Source organism: Amphibalanus amphitrite, unplaced genomic scaffold, assembly GCF_019059575.1.
Source record: "Amphibalanus amphitrite isolate SeventyFive unplaced genomic scaffold, NRLGWU_Aamphi_draft 000395F_arrow, whole genome shotgun sequence".
Lineage (NCBI taxonomy): Eukaryota > Metazoa > Arthropoda > Thecostraca > Balanomorpha > Balanidae > Amphibalanus > Amphibalanus amphitrite.
The window spans coordinates 367383-386531 of NW_024881889.1; the positions used below are offsets into that span (position 1 = coordinate 367383).

At 48.3% G+C, this 19149-nt stretch overlaps 1 protein-coding gene across 16 annotated transcripts; it reads left to right on the forward strand.

Annotated features, from left to right (window-relative positions):
• The first annotated feature begins 727 nt into the window (after positions 1 to 727).
• On the forward strand, positions 728 to 19053 carry LOC122390418 (troponin T, skeletal muscle-like). Of its 16 annotated transcripts, none has more exons than XM_043383328.1 (17): positions 733 to 837; positions 5612 to 5653; positions 6550 to 6570; positions 7204 to 7239; positions 8759 to 8773; positions 10002 to 10038; positions 10357 to 10485; positions 10867 to 11076; positions 11350 to 11454; positions 11790 to 11903; positions 12670 to 12740; positions 14913 to 14934; positions 15358 to 15438; positions 16542 to 16620; positions 17889 to 18010; positions 18315 to 18403; positions 18756 to 19053. In XM_043383328.1, the coding sequence occupies exons 2-16, from the start codon at positions 5628 to 5630 to the stop codon at positions 18390 to 18392; spliced, it is 1146 nt and encodes a 381-aa protein (XP_043239263.1). In that variant the 5' UTR covers positions 733 to 837; positions 5612 to 5627; the 3' UTR covers positions 18393 to 18403; positions 18756 to 19053. The 16 variants fall into 16 exon arrangements, with proteins under 16 accessions (XP_043239273.1, XP_043239272.1, XP_043239271.1 ...); XM_043383326.1 differs by lacking the exon at positions 16542 to 16620 and adding an exon at positions 16902 to 16980 and having other exon boundaries at positions 735 to 837; XM_043383327.1 differs by lacking the exon at positions 12670 to 12740 and adding an exon at positions 13933 to 14003 and having other exon boundaries at positions 735 to 837.
• Positions 19054 to 19149: the final 96 nt, after the last annotated feature.

A 19149-nucleotide genomic window follows, 5' to 3' on the forward strand; every position in this document is an offset into this window, starting at 1 on the left:
GCCAAATTGGTGGCCATGGCCTGCAAATACCGGTTTGGGCACTCACAACATCGAAAAATGCTTTAATTCGAAGATATGGAATTTCAAACTTGCAGTTTTCGGATTCTAAGGGGCTAATGCATTGGAATGCCCCCTTAGAATTTGTGACGTCAGCGGAGATCTAACGATTTTTAAATCTTAGACTAAAACCATCGTTAACACGTGGTGGTATACGCTGCTTTGCGCGCAACGTCTGCCGCACTTTAAGGCTGCCAAATCATTGCTTCCAAATAAAGTCGCTAGTAACAGGGGAGATCCCAAAAAGTAAACAAAAGTAAAAGCCTAATCTTGAAAACCAGTGAATATTTTTCGGTGAAATTTTGTAGATATTCGTTTTCGCTCTTTCTGAACCAAGGGACATCACTTTCATGCCAATTCATTAACTTTTTTGAAGGTGGGAGGGTCCCTTTAAGCATCGTGTATAAGGTGTGCCAAGAGATCAGTCCCTGGTACCCTATAGGATAGCTCGGCCTGTACTGCTCAGTACCGTGGGTAGGGGGAGTCGGGATGTACCGAATGTACATGTACTCTGTACACCGCACAGCGTAAAGCCTGGCCCAGTGCTCGGTACCGAGGGTAGGATGTCGGGCCGGCTGCCACCGGAGCCGCCGAGCGCTGGAGCCAGCTGCCGGGGCGGTCTAAGTTTGGCACTGGCTCTCCTCCAGCCTCTGCTGGGCCGCTCTGCTCCCCGTGCTGGACGGCAGCGGCTCTCAGAGGCCGACGGACCCTCGCCGTGATCACATTCCACCGGCTGCGGTCTCTCTCCGCGCTGTCTCTCGAGCTTCTCCGGCGCCACCCGTAAGTGCCGCCCGTCTCCGTCCCCAGCCCCAGCGCACGGAGCGACTGACGCGGCGACCTGTGGCGACTGTGTGTGTGTTTGTGTGTCTGTGTGTCCGTGATGTGCCCCGCGCCCTGCGGTCAGCGGCGCCTGGTGACCAACGCCTGGTGGCTATCTGGTTACCTCTGGGGCTTGGCTGTGAGGTACACGGGCTGGAGTTGATTTCCAAGGACTTGGAAGTTGGAACCGTCTGGAATGGTGTGACCAACACGGATGCGGTCACAGGAACATATCAGAAGGACACCGAGTGGCGTATGGTGCACGTTATGGGACATCACGATACATTTCGTTACGTCCTTGAGTGCTGGAGCCAAGCTCGAATGCCGCTTCAGTGAAAGCAGCAGTACTCGCTGACTTGTTTATCTATAAAACTTCTGCTAATTTGCTCCAGATTGGAATAATTATTGCATGCTTTCATGACCTTACACGTGGCATGCAATGGAACCATACAATTTTTTTTTTCAGGGCTGCAATTCCAGAAACCCTAAATTTCTTCAATTGCAATCGGTTGTTGCTTTAGCTGAGTACGTTATCCCTGCCTAGTGCGCAATAGTAGTCTACTTTTGTATCCTTTTGTTAGTTCGGAAAGCCATGGTTAGGTCAACTCTCTGCATGCACTGAAGTACCGTAGTGACTGATGCTTTCAAGAAGCGTCACCTTTTCCTGGTCGTCTCAGGGTTTTATTCTAACTTCAGTCCTGGGGACCTTTCGGTACACGTAATTGCTTTTGAAAAGCATGCATTTGTGAATTTAAGTATTTCTTGCCCTTGTATCATTAACTACTACAGGAGGAACTAGACCATACCCGAGGCAAAGGGCGTGGTCCCGGGCCCCGACCGCCGAAATAGGTCATCCCCGGTCTGCGCATGCGCTGTGTGCTGCGGCCGGGTTGCACCCGCGGGCGAAATTAGCTCCGGTTCGGAGAGTGACGCATCGCGCGAGTTCCAGGAAGTCGGCACCCTGTCTCCCCTGTTTATCGACTGTCGCAGACGCGCTGTAAACACACAGTCAAAAGGGCGGCCTCCCGGAGCTAAACACGCTGGTTTGTGCTGCCCTGGCCTTGGGCGGGTGGAAGTAGTGAGGAAAAAGTTGGGGGCGTGGGTAAGAAAGTGGACATGGCATCTGTTTTCTGGGAATTGTTATATAAAACGGTTCGTTCCCCTGCAGTGAAAGCGCTAGGTATGCAAGTACCTACTACCTACTCACTTAAAATCGCATGTTCTGCATTGTTTGTCCTCGTGGTTGCATGCAAGTGCGACAACTAGGTGAATATTATCTCATTACCTGACAAAATATAATTATTGAAATATCCTGTTCAATATTCCTTAGACGGAAACCTGAAAACCTCAGTTCACCAGTTGTCTTGGCTCCAATACCAACACGTGTTTTGCGTGACACGGCGTGCCTGACAGCAGGTCGGCCGGCTGTCCCGTGTTGAACGGACAGGCGCGCCGCGATAGCATCCCCCACGAGGCCTCCGCGCCCGAGCTCGGCCGCCCGCCCCGGCCGCAAAAATGGGCCGTCCAAAAATACCTCCGACGCCAGCGCCTCTGCCGGCGGCCTGTGGAACTGTTGTACCACCTGGAAGCTGAACTTTGTGCCGTTTTGTTTGTCTTGGAAAGTAACGTCACTGCGCGCCAGAGTCAGATCATGTTCTGAAGACGCTTTTCATGGATCAAACTGTACACGGATGCTAGCTGATTTTGTTTTATTGTTGCATAAACATTCGGATTTTATTAAAAGCATCTTGGACATTTACCTACGTAGGTAATGCCTACGTTTTCTAACAAAATGAAAATTATACTGTTTTAACAAAAGTTTTCAATGCTCCCTGTTCTACTTTTAAGTTAAACTAGCGAATGGTGGGTGAGCATTCAGATAAAAACACACAAATACTTTGAAGAACTTAAAACATCATTTCAATTCATGGCTGTTGTCCTTAATCGCAGAAATTTCTGTTCTGAAAGTTTGAAGCCTTGTTGCTCACTTTTATGACAAAAATAATACAAATCGAAGCTATAAAAGGCAAGAAATTCGACATTTATCGTCTTGGCTCAAACTGCCTTGGTTCAAACTGCCTTGGCTTGCCCTACCCAATGTAAAACGAATTTATGAGAAAAGAGAAACTGCAACCCTAGGTCATGGGCGTGGGAGCCTCACCAAAAGTGTGTGTGTGTGTGTGGGGGGGGGGGGGGGGCAGCGAAACTTCAATATCACTTTATGGGAGTCCCATTACCCTTATGAAGAAATTATTTGCGGTTTTGTGCTCATATCTCACCTTGCTGAATCATTTCCTGTTCTTAGTTTTGTATCAAAATCAAAAATAAAGATTTTAGTTAAAAAATGGCTGAAAAGTGTGGGGGGGGGGCGTTCCTACGCCTATGCCTTAGGTCTGAAGACAGCGCGGCGAATTGTAAAGGGTTATATAATTAACGTGCCTATTGCCCCGTTTAAGAGCCTCGCAGACATTTTCCATAGCATGGTCAGTGAGCACCATGTTATCATATTTTTGCATTATATTTTTTGTACTTTCATTCTTCCAATTTCCAAATGACGACTTATACAATAATTCTGCCTTGCTGCAAACTACCGCCCGTCTTTCCGGGTTCATGAAGTCCAAACCATGGCTGTGACAATCTGTGCTGTCTGGCACAGGTCGTCTCGGCGACGTTTAACACCTCTGCTGGCTCGGTGACTGGAGGCAGGGGCGGATCCAGAAAATCTCCAAGGGAGGGGCCATTAGAAACCAGGAGGCCCCCTCCATAATCCCACCTGTTGGAGGCCCCATCTTCCCACTTGTTGGGCCCCCCCCAAAAAAAAACTGCGTCTATTGAGCTTATCTAGCTGTTCAGGCAACATCTCAACATCTGTGCAGGCTTGGAGGCCCTCTGTGCAGGTTAGGAGGCCCTGTAAAAGTGGTCATCTCTGTGAGTATAAGAGACCTCCAAGTTATGAAAAGCTTTACCAATCTTCTAACAAAGAAGTCTTCTCAGCTAGTCTTCTAAGAAATAACTAAGTGGGTAGGTTAAAAAAAAAACTCATCGGATTTCGGCCACTTTATTTTCAGGAGGCCCCCTTTTCAGCTTTTTAACTTTTTAACTTTTTATTTTATTTTTGAAAAAAAAAATCGGCCAAGGGGGGGCCATGGCCCCCATGGCCCCCCCTTGTATCCGCGCCTGACTGGAGGTCAGCCTGGGTCGTTAGGAGGGACACCGCCCCTGCTCGGCCACCCGTTATGTCTATGTGGGCCGACACCTCCTGCACTTGGCTCGGGGGTGGGTGTCGGTGGGGCTGGCCCCTGCACCAGGCCCCGGCTGCCAACTATTCAACCAGCCGTAATTTCATAGAAAACACCGGCAGTTGACGTTGGCATCAGCTAGGTTCCTCCATCCTACAGGACGTATTTATCCTTGCCAGCATTGGCGGCAAAAGTGCATAGGTATTTGTGAAGATAGTCACGATAGTTTGCGTTATGAAGCCATTCCGTGGTGCAATGGCAGTAAAAGTGAAAATTTCCGCACCGTTATTGCTGGCTGCTGCAGAAATCGGTCCAGATAATATGTCGAACACTGTATTATTTTTCGCGAACGCTTGCAGGCAGCCATATCATTCATCTGTGGACGTGTACTGGCTGGCGCCGCCATCTTCTGTGGTTCGTCGAGCGCATTCCTGAGGAGTAAAGTTCGCGACGCCGGCGCCAGAAAGTGGATGTGGGAGTTTTTATTGGGCGGCGTCCAGACAGGCCTGGCACCAGCCACCGATGGGGTGCCGGCGGGAGACCAGACGATGAACAGACGGCCATGGAGATGAACGGCTTTTACTCGGACCGGGACCAACTCACTGATCAGAAAACGCTTCAGATGTTCTCCCTTCGCTGAAACGTATATTGTTTAGTTGGGTGCTATTTGTTGCATTTCTACATGTATGCTGATTGCTGATGGGTACCCATTTACATATATTCTTTCCTTATTGTTCAGCCCACTTGTTGATGACTTCTACTCGCAGTCATGGGTATCATCTCGAGTACCCACCAAATGCATGATGTAACTGCTTCGGACGAAACATGTTCTGTATCCAGTAATTCTAAATGCCGTTATATCGATGCTGAAAATATGCGGCATTTATTCCCATAGTTGATCGCTTCTTTATCGAAATGACAGAGCATTTAAATTCGCCATTGCCTTCTTGCGAAACAAGTCACCCTCCCCCTAAACGCATACCTGCTTACATTGAATGCGATCATAATCTACTTCTGATAAATAGTGCGGTCATATGAATTTTAGTTTTTACATTACCCTAGGTTCCTAAGCGCTATTTCACTCTCCCCCGCCATGCGCCGGTCGGTGGAGCGGAGATGAATCACTGGCATGGTAGACTGTGCCGCACGACACTCTTGTCCGGCGGGCTAGCCTACCACCCTGCCGCCGTCCCAGCGAGACGGCGGCTCTGCGCCGGTCTCCAATCTCTCACTGCTCTTCGGGGAATGTAGTGGGAACTGGGAAGCTCAGATCACGATGGCCTTTGCGATTAATTACGCACGAAGGTAGATTGATTTGCAACGGCTGGATGCGTGCAATAACTTCATGTTTCCCCTGCGCATCAGCGCAAGCATTTCGTATTGATTAGTGGTCACGTCCTGTTAGAGTGAATGGCGACGTCCAATGCAACTGCAGGTAATGTGTCTGCAATATGCGTTATTTAACCATGCTAACTGATTCATGCTTCGGTTTTCAGATAAAAACACAGCATCATGTCTGACGACGAGGAGGTTTACTCGTAAGTACCGCTTATAGCTTTATACCTAACTGATGTATGTACCTTTTTCAAATTTTTTGCCATTCGTTTGGCGGCGAACCACGTCTTTTGTGAAAAAACGTCCCAACGATTCTTGCGTTTCGTTCTGCGCTATCTTATAAAACTAACTGCAAAACATTTTCACGACTCATTTTGACTTTTCTGTTTTACGACATGAAGACATTTGTTTGGTAAATTACTGTTTGATATTTACTTACTATTTACCACGCTTTTTGCTCTCATTTTAATGTCAGATATTTGAACTACGATAGGTAAAGTTCAGAAACTAAGTTTAAATGTTCATCCTCCATATAGCAGTACAGTTCATGACCAATTTTAAATAGCAATAGCTACTGAAATTTAGCAGTCAACTGTTCGTTCTTTTTTATCCATAAAATATAACTATTTTTATCCTTTTGATGTAAGCACCGCTTGTAGATACTTGGTAGATACCATGATAGGATCAATATGCTTTTGGCATATCATCGAAAATAAATCTCCAAAAATAACCTATGCTAATATGTTTTAGGCTCATGGGTGATTGAAGCCCCACCCCCCAAAAAATATCGTCTCGTTTCTGAAGCCACTAACGACGATCGCAAGCGCCCTAACCCAATGTATTCATACAGCTAATTGCTTCAGACTATTTTATCAGTGTCTATGTGAAGCCCGTGTATGTCTATCATTTATTTTGCGCCGCCGTTACGTTTATCACTGCCGAGTCCGTACTCGGGTCAGTACGCTGACTAGGCTGACTTTGACGCCACTTTGCGTGCTTCGTCTCAAACTTTGTTTTTCGCTTAAAGCTGCGAGCCTCCTCGGCTGGGCTGATGCGGCCGTCGAGTTTCGTTGCTAACCGGCTGTGCCTCTGGTTTCAGTTCTGAGGAAGAAGAGGAGGTGTAAGTACCAACTGCAAATACCTACTAGAGTAGAGTTGGAGTGACCGAACACAAAGTTACACTGCGGGCGTTTTATCCTTACGTTTTTGCCACCATATTTTTCATAAATACTTTGTGAATTGCCCATGGTTTAAATTTTTATTCTATGCCATATTTTCTGCAGACATATTAGTACGAGTATATATGAAAGAACGTCAGAAACGTTCTGGGTTTTCTATCCTTCCTTCCAGATTGAGACCTGTTTGCTAGAATACACACCAACATACATACACACTGTGTATGTATGTTACACAGACATAGACCCATCTCAAGCGTGGAGTGATTGACATAGAACAGCTATACCTACCTTTTTCGTAAAACCCGCCCGTAACGATTAAGATATAATTAGCATTGACAGCTACAGGCGGGCCGATATGTGTGACTTGCAGCTTCCATACGATTTTCTCTTTCTTTTCCTCCTTTCCACCTTTTTCTGTCTCTGTTTCTCTTTCTCCCTCCCTCTCTATTTTGTATCTCCCTCTCTCTTTCTCCATCCCTTCCTCTCTGTCCTCTCCCTCTCTGCTGTCTGCGTCACCCACCGCCGCCGCTGTTCTATAACATTATCTGACCGGCGCTCTGTCCTCCCATCTACAGTAGCGAGGAGGAGGAGGAGGCTCCCAAACAGGAGGAGTGAGTACCGCATGGCGTGTGCTGATCCCAACCCCCGTCCTCACCACTGACCGACCAACCCTCGCTAATGTGACACACTAAGATAATATACACAGCCCACGCGGTTATACATTTTGACATGCAAACACACGTGTTATCTGACTAAGTAGAAGGCACATTGCCACTTGTCAGGTGACTTGCGGTTATGCTAATCTGTGTACGAAGTGACATATCGTGAGTTTACTTGCTTTACGAAAACTGGTTGTGCGGTAGGAAAAGGATGTCTGCCTAGGTGCTCTGGAAAGTTCCACTGCATGTTCCGCAAAATGGGTATCGTTTTGAACTGCAAATAATGTAACGAAAATGCCTTATGGTGTCATCATGTGCCAATGTGCTAGCATGACTCCAGTATTTGTGAAAGGCAGGGAGGTTTGATACCAGAGGTAAATGTGGAAATATCGGCACATCCAGCATGCAATAATAGTAAACAGTATGTACCTTGCCCGAAGCACGTGGTCGATTGGGATTCCTGCCTATACGTGCCGCTGTTTCGGTGCCTTCCTAACGGTGGAACGGCGTTTTTCGTGTTCGGGGTACTGGCAAACAATAAAGGGTGCGGATATAATTGACCACCTGTGGTCCATTTAGGTGACAATGAGCCATTTTTACTGTAAAAAATACGATGCCGGACTTGAACAGTGCCAGTTCCACCAAATTCCTAGCAAAAAAAAAAGAAGAAAAAAATCGGATATCGTGTTATGTATAACGGACATGCTGCAAGAGCGTCAAACTCTCTGCAAGTAACCGACGGTATAACATTCATCAATTGGTTATCAGACGGGAGTTGGCTTTTATGTCGATTATAAAACGGGAAATTCCCCTTTTTATGTTTTCATTGCTGGTTTGAAATCGTTATTCTTTATACTTCTGGTTGCCAACTAGCTCAAGGAAGGTGAGGAAAAGTCACGAAACTAAATACATATGCAGACCGCGATATATAACAGAAAAATGCAAGGGCTACAACATATGCACTGAGCAGGCTGGGAATGTACTGACTACATCGAACAACAATTCAATGTGTTTGCAAAACCCCAGACTGTTTTTACACCGCTACAATGACCATTATATCAGAAGAATAACCAATTTTCCTAACCAATGCCTTTTCACAGCATGTGATGCATAGCTAACCTCACCGAGAAATATGAATGCCAACCTAACACGTCATCGACCTCATTTAATACCGCCCCAGTCGTCGAACTGTGCACCGTGACTGTAGAAAACTCACCAGCAGACGTAAAACTCAATCACTTTGCAGCGCAAACTCTTTGCGATGAAGTATGCCCATAGTTTACTAGCGCTAGTTTCTAGTTTTAGCGTAACTCAAGATCAGTCAAATGCCGACTTGGAATGCTTTAGTCACTGGTTAGCCAGCTAGCTACCCATAGCGTTTGAATTAGGCACTGACCTCTAGTGGTGCTAAGCTGCGCCGTCAGTAGCGCCCACAATTGGTTCACTAACGCGCCCTTCCCGTCGCCCACAGGCCGAAGCCTGCAAAGTAAGTGGGAGGGCTGTGCCGTGGTGCTGTGACGGTGTGGAAACTGACGCACATCTTGTCTCACTGTCCACCACCTCAGTGTACATTTCTCCCGCAGAGACGTGAAAATTTATGTGGCTTTTTGTTATTCATATAAAGTCAAGTGAAACTTTTAAGTTTTTTTTTTTAAGAAAAAAAACGAAGCTTGATTTCTGAGAAAATAAATAGACCTTCGAAAGATATTCGAATTTCGAGACAAATCCTTGACCAAGGATATTTGTAGACATATTTTTGGTTAAAAAAAAAACATCTGAAGACTATTTTTTAGCCAAGGCTCCTCATGACTCCCAATTTTCACGTCACTCGTGTGTCCACAATCCTCCACGTTCGTTTTCAGCTTCTTGTTTTCAGCTATCCTGTGAGGTGTTGCGTGGTTATGCATGCCTCCGACCCGTCGGGCGGCCGGTTTGACCCAGCGTGGTGGTGTTTTTCCACGGCGTGTGTGACCTGTGCAGACGGGCTCCGTACCTCTGTTTTCGGTGCTCTACCCGTGACACGCCCCGTACCGCTGGCGGCGGCGCTCTGTCTGCGCTGTGGCGCTGGTTTCGGCCGAACAGCGGCGTTTAACCCCACATCTATCATGTGCCGCTGTGTGATCCACCCACACCCCTGCCGTGTGTGGGGGAGTGGTCGCTTGCGTTTGTCCGTGTGCCGGTCGGGCTATCCGTGTGTTCAATGCCGCTTGCTCTGGCGCTGTTGGGTCGGTGGGCAGAACACGCTATATCTGTTTCATCATCGATCGTAGTATGACACGGGGCTTGGTAAAATCGTGAGTATCGCTTTACCACCGAACAATGACGAATCTTCAGTTGCTTTTAGCAGTCGCTGGAATTTAGGTTCAATGAACTTATTCATAAACCTGCGCTGTATTTATGTTAAGTCGCATTCTGCCTAGCTATTTTCGCTCAGTCGCTCTTTAGTTTGCTGTTCTATTTAACAATAATTATATAACAACAAGCAAACACGGCTTAAGCTGACATCGCCAACGCATAATGGCTCATTGTTTAATTGTTTATGCTGGGAGGCCTTGCCTGGTCTGTTTATGACTCATGATACATTTCCAGGGAATCCGGCCCAATCCTGCCCGGGTACAGTGTCCATTGGAGAAGTCAGAACGCCTTTCGTATTGTACGGTCGCCATCCAGTGACTCGGTACATTATGTTCACGTGCTCTGTTGTTACGTTCCAGGCATGCTGAGGAGAAGAAAGAGGAGAACATCTTCACTGTGAGTGTCAATTTCGAATACAGAACCAACATCTATAGCTAAACGTCATTCTATGTCAAACAAAATAAACGGTTATAATAATTCACATGGCGAATTGTTTGCAAATAATGGGAAAAATGTTAAAAGTTGTTCAAAGTTTTTCGAGTTCCATGTCTACTGTCTGTAATTTCTACGCATTCGCCTCAGCGTGACATTTTACCTCTCAAGAATTACTTATTGCTTCGATGTCGCAACGTCGCTCAATCAACAAGCGTGAACACCTCATGTTCCCTGACCTATTCCGATGACCTGACCTGTGCCCCCTGTGACGATTGACAGCACCGGCAGCAGACCACCACCTCCGAGTTGGATGAACAGCTCAAAGAGTACATCGCCGAGTGGCGCAAACAGCGCGCCAAGGAGGAGGAAGAGCTGAAAAACCTGCGCGAGAAACAGGCCAAGCGCAAGGTGAGACAATCGGCCCCGGCGAGCCATGACTGCCTATGGATATGGATGGATAGTTTTATCCAGGAGATTTGAGACCCTTGTTGCAGCGTTCAGGCTTTGGAAGTTGTTGTGTATCGAAGTTGCCTATGACCAGTGAGACACTGAGCTTTTTGCCGCCTGTGGGCAGTAAACGAGCTCAACGCAGAACATGCTTTTTTGTTCATATTTTTCTACGAGTCACCAACATTTTGACCACTTTTTGCTAAAATTGCGGTATGCTTCGACTCGTTTACTTCACTTTGCTCTCCCGCTCTGGGCAACTTATATGGTTAGTGGTTATTCAACACCTCAGTACACCCACCACTCACTGGCCTCTACTGACCTCGCCTCCCTCGTCTTCAGGTCCTGCGTGCCGAGGAGGAGAAGCGCCTGGCGGCCGCCAAGAAGGTCGAGGATGAGCGCCGTCTGCGCGAACAGGAGGAGAAGAAGCAGCGCGAGGTGGAGGAAAAGCGCCGCCGCCTCGAGGAGGCCGAGAAGAAACGCCAGCTGCTCGAGCAGGCCTCCAAAGCCACCGCCGGAGGAAAGATCAAAATCAGCAAGAGCGGAGACGCGGTGAGTTGGGAGGGATGGGAAAGAGAGGAAAAGGGCGTGGATTAAGGAGTGATGAGACTGAATACCGTTACGGGGGACTTCTAAAAGGCATGCTTCTGAGAAGCAGTGTGTGTTGGAATTGCACTTCATCTCTAGATGTCAAATTTCAAATGTCAAAAGTCAAGTCCAGAAGCACTACGATCATGAAAAAATAAGACTGCTGAAAATGTCAATGAGGACGACTCACGCCAACTCGATGCGAAGCCGTCTGACCCCGCCCCTTTCCCTCAACAGACCAGCTCCACGCCCGCCAAGGCCGAGGTCATGAAGACCAAGGAGCAGCTGGCCGAGGAGAAACAGCTCGCCATGAGCGTCCGCATCAAGAAACTCAACCTGGACGTGAGTGAAGTTGGCTCTGAAGCGTATCGCAGCGTGTTTTAACTCTCGCGTTCGTAAACGTATCGGACCTTTGTAATATTCGGCTCACATTCGTTTGGTTTATCTGCTTAGGTATTGGAAACAGTGGTTTATGAAAACCGTTCTGAGCTTGTTCATAATTTGCTGGGTGTTATTCGGCAATTGCTTATGTGACATAGACTCAAATATGCGCCATGAATCGATATAGTTATGTCCACATCGATATAACTAACGTGACTCAGATTAAGCATCGAAAGCCAGCAATGCTGTCTTTTTCAATAGCGCTGATCCTAACCTTCCTCGACGTTCGTCCGCAGGGCATGGGTCTGGAGTCGCTCAAAAAGAAGGCCGATGACCTGTGGACACAGCTGGTGCAGCTCGAGACCGACAAGTACGACCTCGAGGAGCGCCAGAAGCGCCAGGACTACGACGTAAGTTGGCGTTATAAATGCCCGATACAGGCTTGGGAAGAGCATCCGAGGGAATCTAATTAATTGCTTGCATATTATTAGGAAGCTGCACGTCTAGCTGGGTTGCTACTGCAGCTGTAATTTTAATAATTTTCTCCCAGATCTGATAATACTTAAGGGAAAACGGGATGTTTTTGTTACTTGTTGGAGAAAATGTCGATATTCATCGTCCGATACTAAAGACATAAAGTAATTTTTGGGTGAAGTGGCAGACCCAATTCAAAACATAATTTGGACAAACCATATGTTTTTATTGGCGCCAGTCCCGCTGTGAGGCCGTCAGAGCCCAGGCAACCGCCCTGGTCAGCCGTCTCAGCCGCGACAGTAAGAAACCAATCTGTATGACCCTTAGTAGGTGGATAGGTTGATCGCCTGGCCTGAGTCGATAGGTTGATGTAGTTGATAGTTGTTGAAAAGGTCGATCTCCTGAACTGGACGGTTTCATACTTAGAGACTAGAGTATTTACTTTATGCATCGAAACCTCCAATGGAAGCGTGTGTGTAGATTATGCCTATTGCCTGTGTAGATGAGAAATATGGTAGATGTATCAGGTACCTGATAGGATGGAGCATGACTGATGAGTAGCCAAGCATCCGTCGCCGTGTGTGGTGCCCTCAGTGTTCAGTGGTCTCCGCTGTCAGCGTTCCGTGTGCCGTGTCGTATATCAAAGTGTATTCAGCAGCGGCGGCGGCGTATGATAGCTCCCTGGCTCCACGTTTGTTGTAGCTCAAAGAGCTCAGGGAGCGGCAAAAGATGCAGCTCCGCCACAAAGCTCTTAAGAAAGGACTTGACCCCGAGTAAGTGCCGGAATATAACTATAGGTGACCCCAGCACGCCGAGCAGACTGGCCATACCTCGCTGGCTGACCCGGGGCCGGCCAGTTCACCCTGTTTCCATAGACGCCCCACTATTGTAGACCCCGCCGGAGCACAGACCACAATTTTCTAGCACCAGCTGCACGTGTGACTACGCCCAGATCTCTTCATGTATTATGGCGCGAGTAGATTTATCTTTGCATGGTGTAGATGCTTTTTTCTACTGATAGACAACTTTCCATAAAGTAGTGAGGTGGGACAAAATTTTGGGCAAAATTTGCTGGTTTCCTCTAAATCTTATTTCTCCTTTATTTGTAGTTTTTCGGATAGTTTTTATTACCAAATCATGTTTGCGAGACGTAGATGGTCACAGATATAACAAATGGCATGTTTTTACAAATATTGAATCGGTAGGTACGAGTATAACAAATAGTTAAAAAGGTCTCACGAGCATAGCATCACTATAAACCAAACATCCGTAATCCCGCTCAGTTACCTGACTGGGTCGCAGTGGTGGTATGCTGCACCATGCGTGCACAAAGAGCAACAGACCCTCACCCCATACCCGCTCCATATCCCGATAACGGGCTGGGGAGACCACCCTGACATTCCGGCGGCCCCAGCGGCCGCAGCCCACCATTGTCTCGCCTCGAAACTGTTCTTCGTCACGAACTTTGAGGCAGACGCCACCGCAAGGCTGCTTTCGCCGACCCAGACCTTACCTGGCCGGCATTTTTCTTGGCGGATCTGCCGCTGCCGATATACCATACCTAACCACGGACAACTGTGACCCAAATAGCACCTTTTTCTACACCAGCTCGAGGCCACGAACCTGAGCTGGCGGCGGGAGCGAACTGACGAAACTTTGCAGCGCAGGAGTGGAGCTTTGAGTTGACCAGTGCAAAACGGCGCATTGAGGAAAGCTATTTATCAAACAGCCGCCAGCCCACGCGGAGTTTTGATAAATAGCCTTACACATATTTTGCCGTTCACACACCGGCAACTCAAGCTCTCACGTCTTGCCACCGAATTTTCGTCATTCTCTCCCCGTCGCCGCCCTAGCCTCTGGCCACCCTGCCCCGCCCTAGTCTGTAGCCACAGTAGTGTGTAGACCCCCGGTGCGCCTGTGCCTGCGGCCACCTGGCTAACCCTCCGTCGCCTCTGCACGACACAGCTGAAGGAGCTCAAGGAGCGACAGAAGATGCAGCTGCGTCACAAGGCCGTCAGGCTCGGACTCGAGCCCGAGTAAGTAGACGGGGAGGGGATGGTCCGGGACGAATTAATTTTACTGTCCGGGGTTGAAGTGACTTAGTAGGAGCTCCTGGTCGTTGGGGATTGGTGGTGGAGCGAGTTGGGCCCGCTCTTATTCATACGGCAATGTCCACATGTAAAATCAACCGTGTCCGAGCATCCAATTCTTCAAAATAGGTCCAGCTTGGGGGTATAATATGAACTAATGAACCATATGCTCGAAAACTTTAGCCACGTAAACGGGTACAATAGAAACCATGTAAACGGGAAATGAATCTAAATAGGGGTAGAGTAAGTGACATGATATGGACTAAAACGGAACAACGGTAACGGCGCTAATGGCATTACCGCCGCTACTGCACGACTAGCCGCAAGACACGCCGGAACGAAGAGTAACAAGCCGGTCCAGGTTGGTTTGTATCGTATTGTGTGTGTAATGTAAAATTAAATCAGTTCAGTTGGGCTGGAGAGGGCATTTTCAATTAATCGTCGCTTATCGTTGTTCAATGTAAAGTACTGCCTAGTGCCTAGCTCTGTAAATATGTATATCTGTGGCTTAGTTGATCTGTAACGGCACTGGTGACATATTGAACAGGACCTAGCGTTAGAAAATTACTCACGTCATATCACGCCAAACGGAATACACAGGCGATACTTTCACCACATCGTATCACCGTCTTCACCGGTGACGACGTCCTGGGAAATATCCAGTTTGCGTGTTTATTTCGGACTTTTCGCTGTACTTGTTCGATGTGTTAGGAATGCGCTGAAGAGCTGCATTAAAATCGGTTCTTTGGTGCGGCCGGATCCGGTTCATGTCGCGATGTCCGGCGGTAGCGTGTGTGACTCCGAGTCGCGCCCCGTCGCTGCCGCGCCTATCTGACCGCATCGGCTTCCTTCCAGGGCCCTGACTGGAAAGCACCCGGTAAGTTGACAGTGGCGACTCACGCACCCCGTATCGGTACGGTTATACTGGACGATGAATCCGCAATGCTACACCGGGCTCGGTCCGTTAGAAATGCCTTACAATGACAACACTTTCTAATAATGGGTGAAAGGGGGATTATTTTGGTCATTTGGAACCATGCTAGCGGTAAATTAGTGCATGTCGTGTTAAGGTCGGAGTACAAATCTAAAATATCACTGCTAGATCAATATGCAAATGTGATATTAAGCACTACCGCCAAATGACCTCGGATTTACATAATCCGTCCGAATCGCTTGATACGAGCAAATAGAGCAGAAATAATTCATAGCACTTTCCCAGGTCACACTCATTACAGTGAACTCAGAATATCTTACGTAAATAATTTCATTCTTAAACATCGACCGCTCGTTCTGCCCACAGCCCAAGATCCAGACCGCCTCCAAGTTTGAGCGCACCATCGACCGCCGGACCTACGTCGACAAGAAGGATCTCTTCGCCGGCGTAAGTGACACCTACGACTCTTTTCACATACCGTATTTGTGCCGGGTTGTCGACTCGAGCGCTCGCGATCGCATAGAGACTGGGGCCGATTTTCGGCCCGGCCAGCCGGCGATGGCACCGATTTTTGGAGCCGCCTATCTGACTATCATGCAGGTATTTGTTTGTGATTTGCGCTGTTTGCTTTTTATGGTCGTGGTGACGGTCAGAATGAAAGTACAGTGGATGTTCAGTCAAGGCTACCGCGGAATTTGTCGAGGACGACATGCCAAGACACTGCCTGTTCGACGTTCGTCTCTACACTTTGCACTCCACATGATGTGCATAGGCTCCGCTCACACGATGAATTCACGACTCTATGCTCAATTTTGTCTAAATTGTAACGTAGACGACTTTCGTGTTTGATGGTCTAATCAAACTAACGGGTCTTCAGAAAAGCAGCGGTGTTTCATAAAACGGTCTTAATCGTCTGGGACATCCTATTAAACCAAAGCACGGCCAGTTATGGTTAATTATAAAACCATTGCTTTGCAACGGGTGCCGACCGTTCCATATTTTATCAGCCCAGCGAAAAGTTCCTCGATTGTCATCAGTCATACTGCCTGCATGGTAACTTATTTGGTCTAATTGAGCCGGGTCCAGTAGCCACGTCCATTTTTGAACACGCCTACAAGTTATATTCAAAACTCATGTACTTCATTATTGCGTGATTAGAATCTTGAAATGACATGCATAGTCCATCATCAAGTGAGTTATTTTAGGGTGATGTCAAATATGCAATCTGGAAATATTTTCTACTAAAAAAAAGAGCTTAACAACCCGGGAAACAGATCGAATTAGCATATTCAGTGTAGCTCGTCTTTTGAAGGTCAAGTTTGCCCGAGCAGAATTGAAACATTGCACCAACCTTGCTGTTGCGAACCGGTAACACCATCGCTGTTTAGGTGTTGAAGTGTGTTTATTTGAAGTTAATTTATTATTTTGACTGCATATATTGGTTGAGCATCGGATGCATACGTAAATGTGCCGGACAGTGGGAGTGTCAGTGTGGGCTGAAAATGCGGGGGATCTGTTGGCGGCGTATCAGAGCGCCTTGTATGCCACAGGGATGGGACAATATCAATAAAGAACACCTCGAAAAGGAGTGGGGTGAGAAGAAACAGGAGTGGGAAAAGCGGCCCAAGAGTAAGTGACGTCACTAGTCGGTGTCACCAGTCGTCAGCTAGCGGCGCGTTATCAATTTTTTACACGCGCCCACCACGGTCGAATCCGGCCTAGGACGTGCGGCTCGACGTGGAACCTTAGCTTAGATTTTTCCCCGCAGGTGGCAGCACCGGCGCGGCCGCTGGACTGGCCCGACGCCGGCGGCTGACCGAATGACTGACCCTGTACGTTGCATGCCGCTGTACAAAGGCGGGCGTGTGCCGTCGTAGAATTTTGACCGTAGTGGGCGATGTCATCTACAGGGCTTTATCAACCAGGAGAAGGAATGCAAGGAGAAGCAGTGGGCGGAAAAGTTGAAAGACTTCGACCACCGCTCCAAAGGTCTGTAGGGGGTTCGGACCCGCACTAATAGCACGCTATTTAACAGTAAATGATACCCTAACGACCCTTTATTGGTGTAGCATCAGATCCCTTCTGTGTATTATGACACAGTAACCTGGGTTGACGAATGGCAGAACAGTTAAAATATCGTACTTTCTCAGTCAGATATATCATGTCATAGAGTAACTGTCTCGATGCGACTAAAGTTTGGGTGTGAATTTACTTCAGCCCATAGTCAGTCTCTGCAGTAAATAAAATCAATCACCCAGTTCTCTTCGTAAGCAAGTTTTGTGTCTTTTCTGTTCTGTCGCTTCCGATCGATGACTTCTTCTCTGTGCAGTATCATCTTTCTTTTACAGGGGAAGGACTCTCTTTCTTTTACAGGGGAAGGACTCTCTTTTACAGGGGCCGAATCTCTAACAAAGCTCACTTCTGCCAACTGTCGAAACTTGTGTTACTCGCAACTCTTGCATCTGATGTTTCCATACATAATTATAAAGTTTTTTGTGTGGCGTCGTCATGGATTGGGTGAAGTCGAGTTCTACATTGTCAAAAATTAAAATATCACATCGTTGTCTTTTCTCAAACCATCTTTCACACCAAGAAGCCCCCTCCCGACTATTCGGTGTCGCGGCCTCCACCCCTCCCCGATCTGACCCACCGCTGTCCGTCCCCAGCGCGCCTCCCCAACTGTTCGGTGACCTTTACCGACCTGCCCGCCCCGCTCTGACCCACCGCTGTCCGTCCCCAGCGTGCCTCCCCTCCACCCCTCCCCGCTCTGACCCACCGCTGTCCGTCCCCAGCGCGCCTCCCCTCCACCCCTCCCCGATCTGACCACCCGCTGTCCGTCCCCAGCGCGCCTCCCCTCCACCCCTCCCCGATCTGACCCACCCGCTGTCCGTCCCCAGCGCGCCTCCCAAAGTGGTTCGGTGAGCGACCCGGCAAGAAGTCGGATGACCCCGAGACCCCCCAGGAGGAGGAGAAGGAGGAGGAGCTAGTACCCCCGGCCGAGATCGAGCCCGAACCCCTGGTCAGTACGGCCGATACACGGCAGATAAATAACACGGCTGGGTAGATACCTGGCTGGATGAAATACGACCTACACATACGCCGTACACGATACACACGCTGGTAATATACGATACACGATACAAATATACAACCGTCTAAATGTTGAAATAACTTTAAGATAACAAGCATTGCAAATTGGATAAAGACGAACAGTAATGCGTTGTTCTTAGCCCGTGTAGCCTTACCCTATTAGCTAATTACGATAAATAAGCAAGAGTCGATCTGTAGAGATAGCCATTGACGATTGATCGTTGTTTCCCCAGGAGGAAGAGGAGGAAGAGAGTGAGGAAGAAGAGGAGGAGGAGGAAGAGGAAGAAGAGGAGGAGGAGGAAGAGGAATAAACTCTTCCAAAGTAAGTGTACAGTAAACGCATGCATGTCGAGCCAGTGTCTGATGGGCCGTTCGCTGTTTCCCTAACGAAGAGGTGGGATAATATGACCGCTTCTGATACTGCGGCACGATTTAATAATTTCACAGTTCAATTTTTTCATGACAAATTTCGTCCCTTAAATTCATTCAAATCTGACCTCCAGCTCTCAGCTGTCACTGGGTTGATCGAACAAAAAGACACGAGTGAGATACTTCCGAAATCCGGCGTATCATGTTTGGAGTCGAGATCTCTGCAATATGCTACAGGTCACAACCGGCTTGCTCCGGCTGCCGCCCTGACACCCATCTGACCACGCGTAACCCATCTTTTTCAGTTCTCATTCATGGTCCGGCGATCGGTTCCGTCCGCTGACGTGCTGCGGGCAGCGGCAGCGCCCTCTACAACATCGTGAGCGATCACAGCGCCACCTACACGGTCCGGGCACGGCCGGCCGGGGCCCACCCAGCCCAGTCCCGACCGACCGGTCCCGCCGTAGCGGCCTGCTGGGCCCCAGTGCGCGGCGTCCGCCGGTCGCCGGGCCGAATCTGTGTGCCTCATATGTCTCCCGATGCTCGTGACGCTTCTGTTGCCTCTGTTGTACTTTGACGACTCATAAATGACTCGGTACGTAACGCGATGTTTTCGGAGAGGCGGAAGGATGAACAATGAACAATCGGTTGGGACGGACGAGTCTTCTTTATGGCGGCCTAGGCATAACATCACAAAAA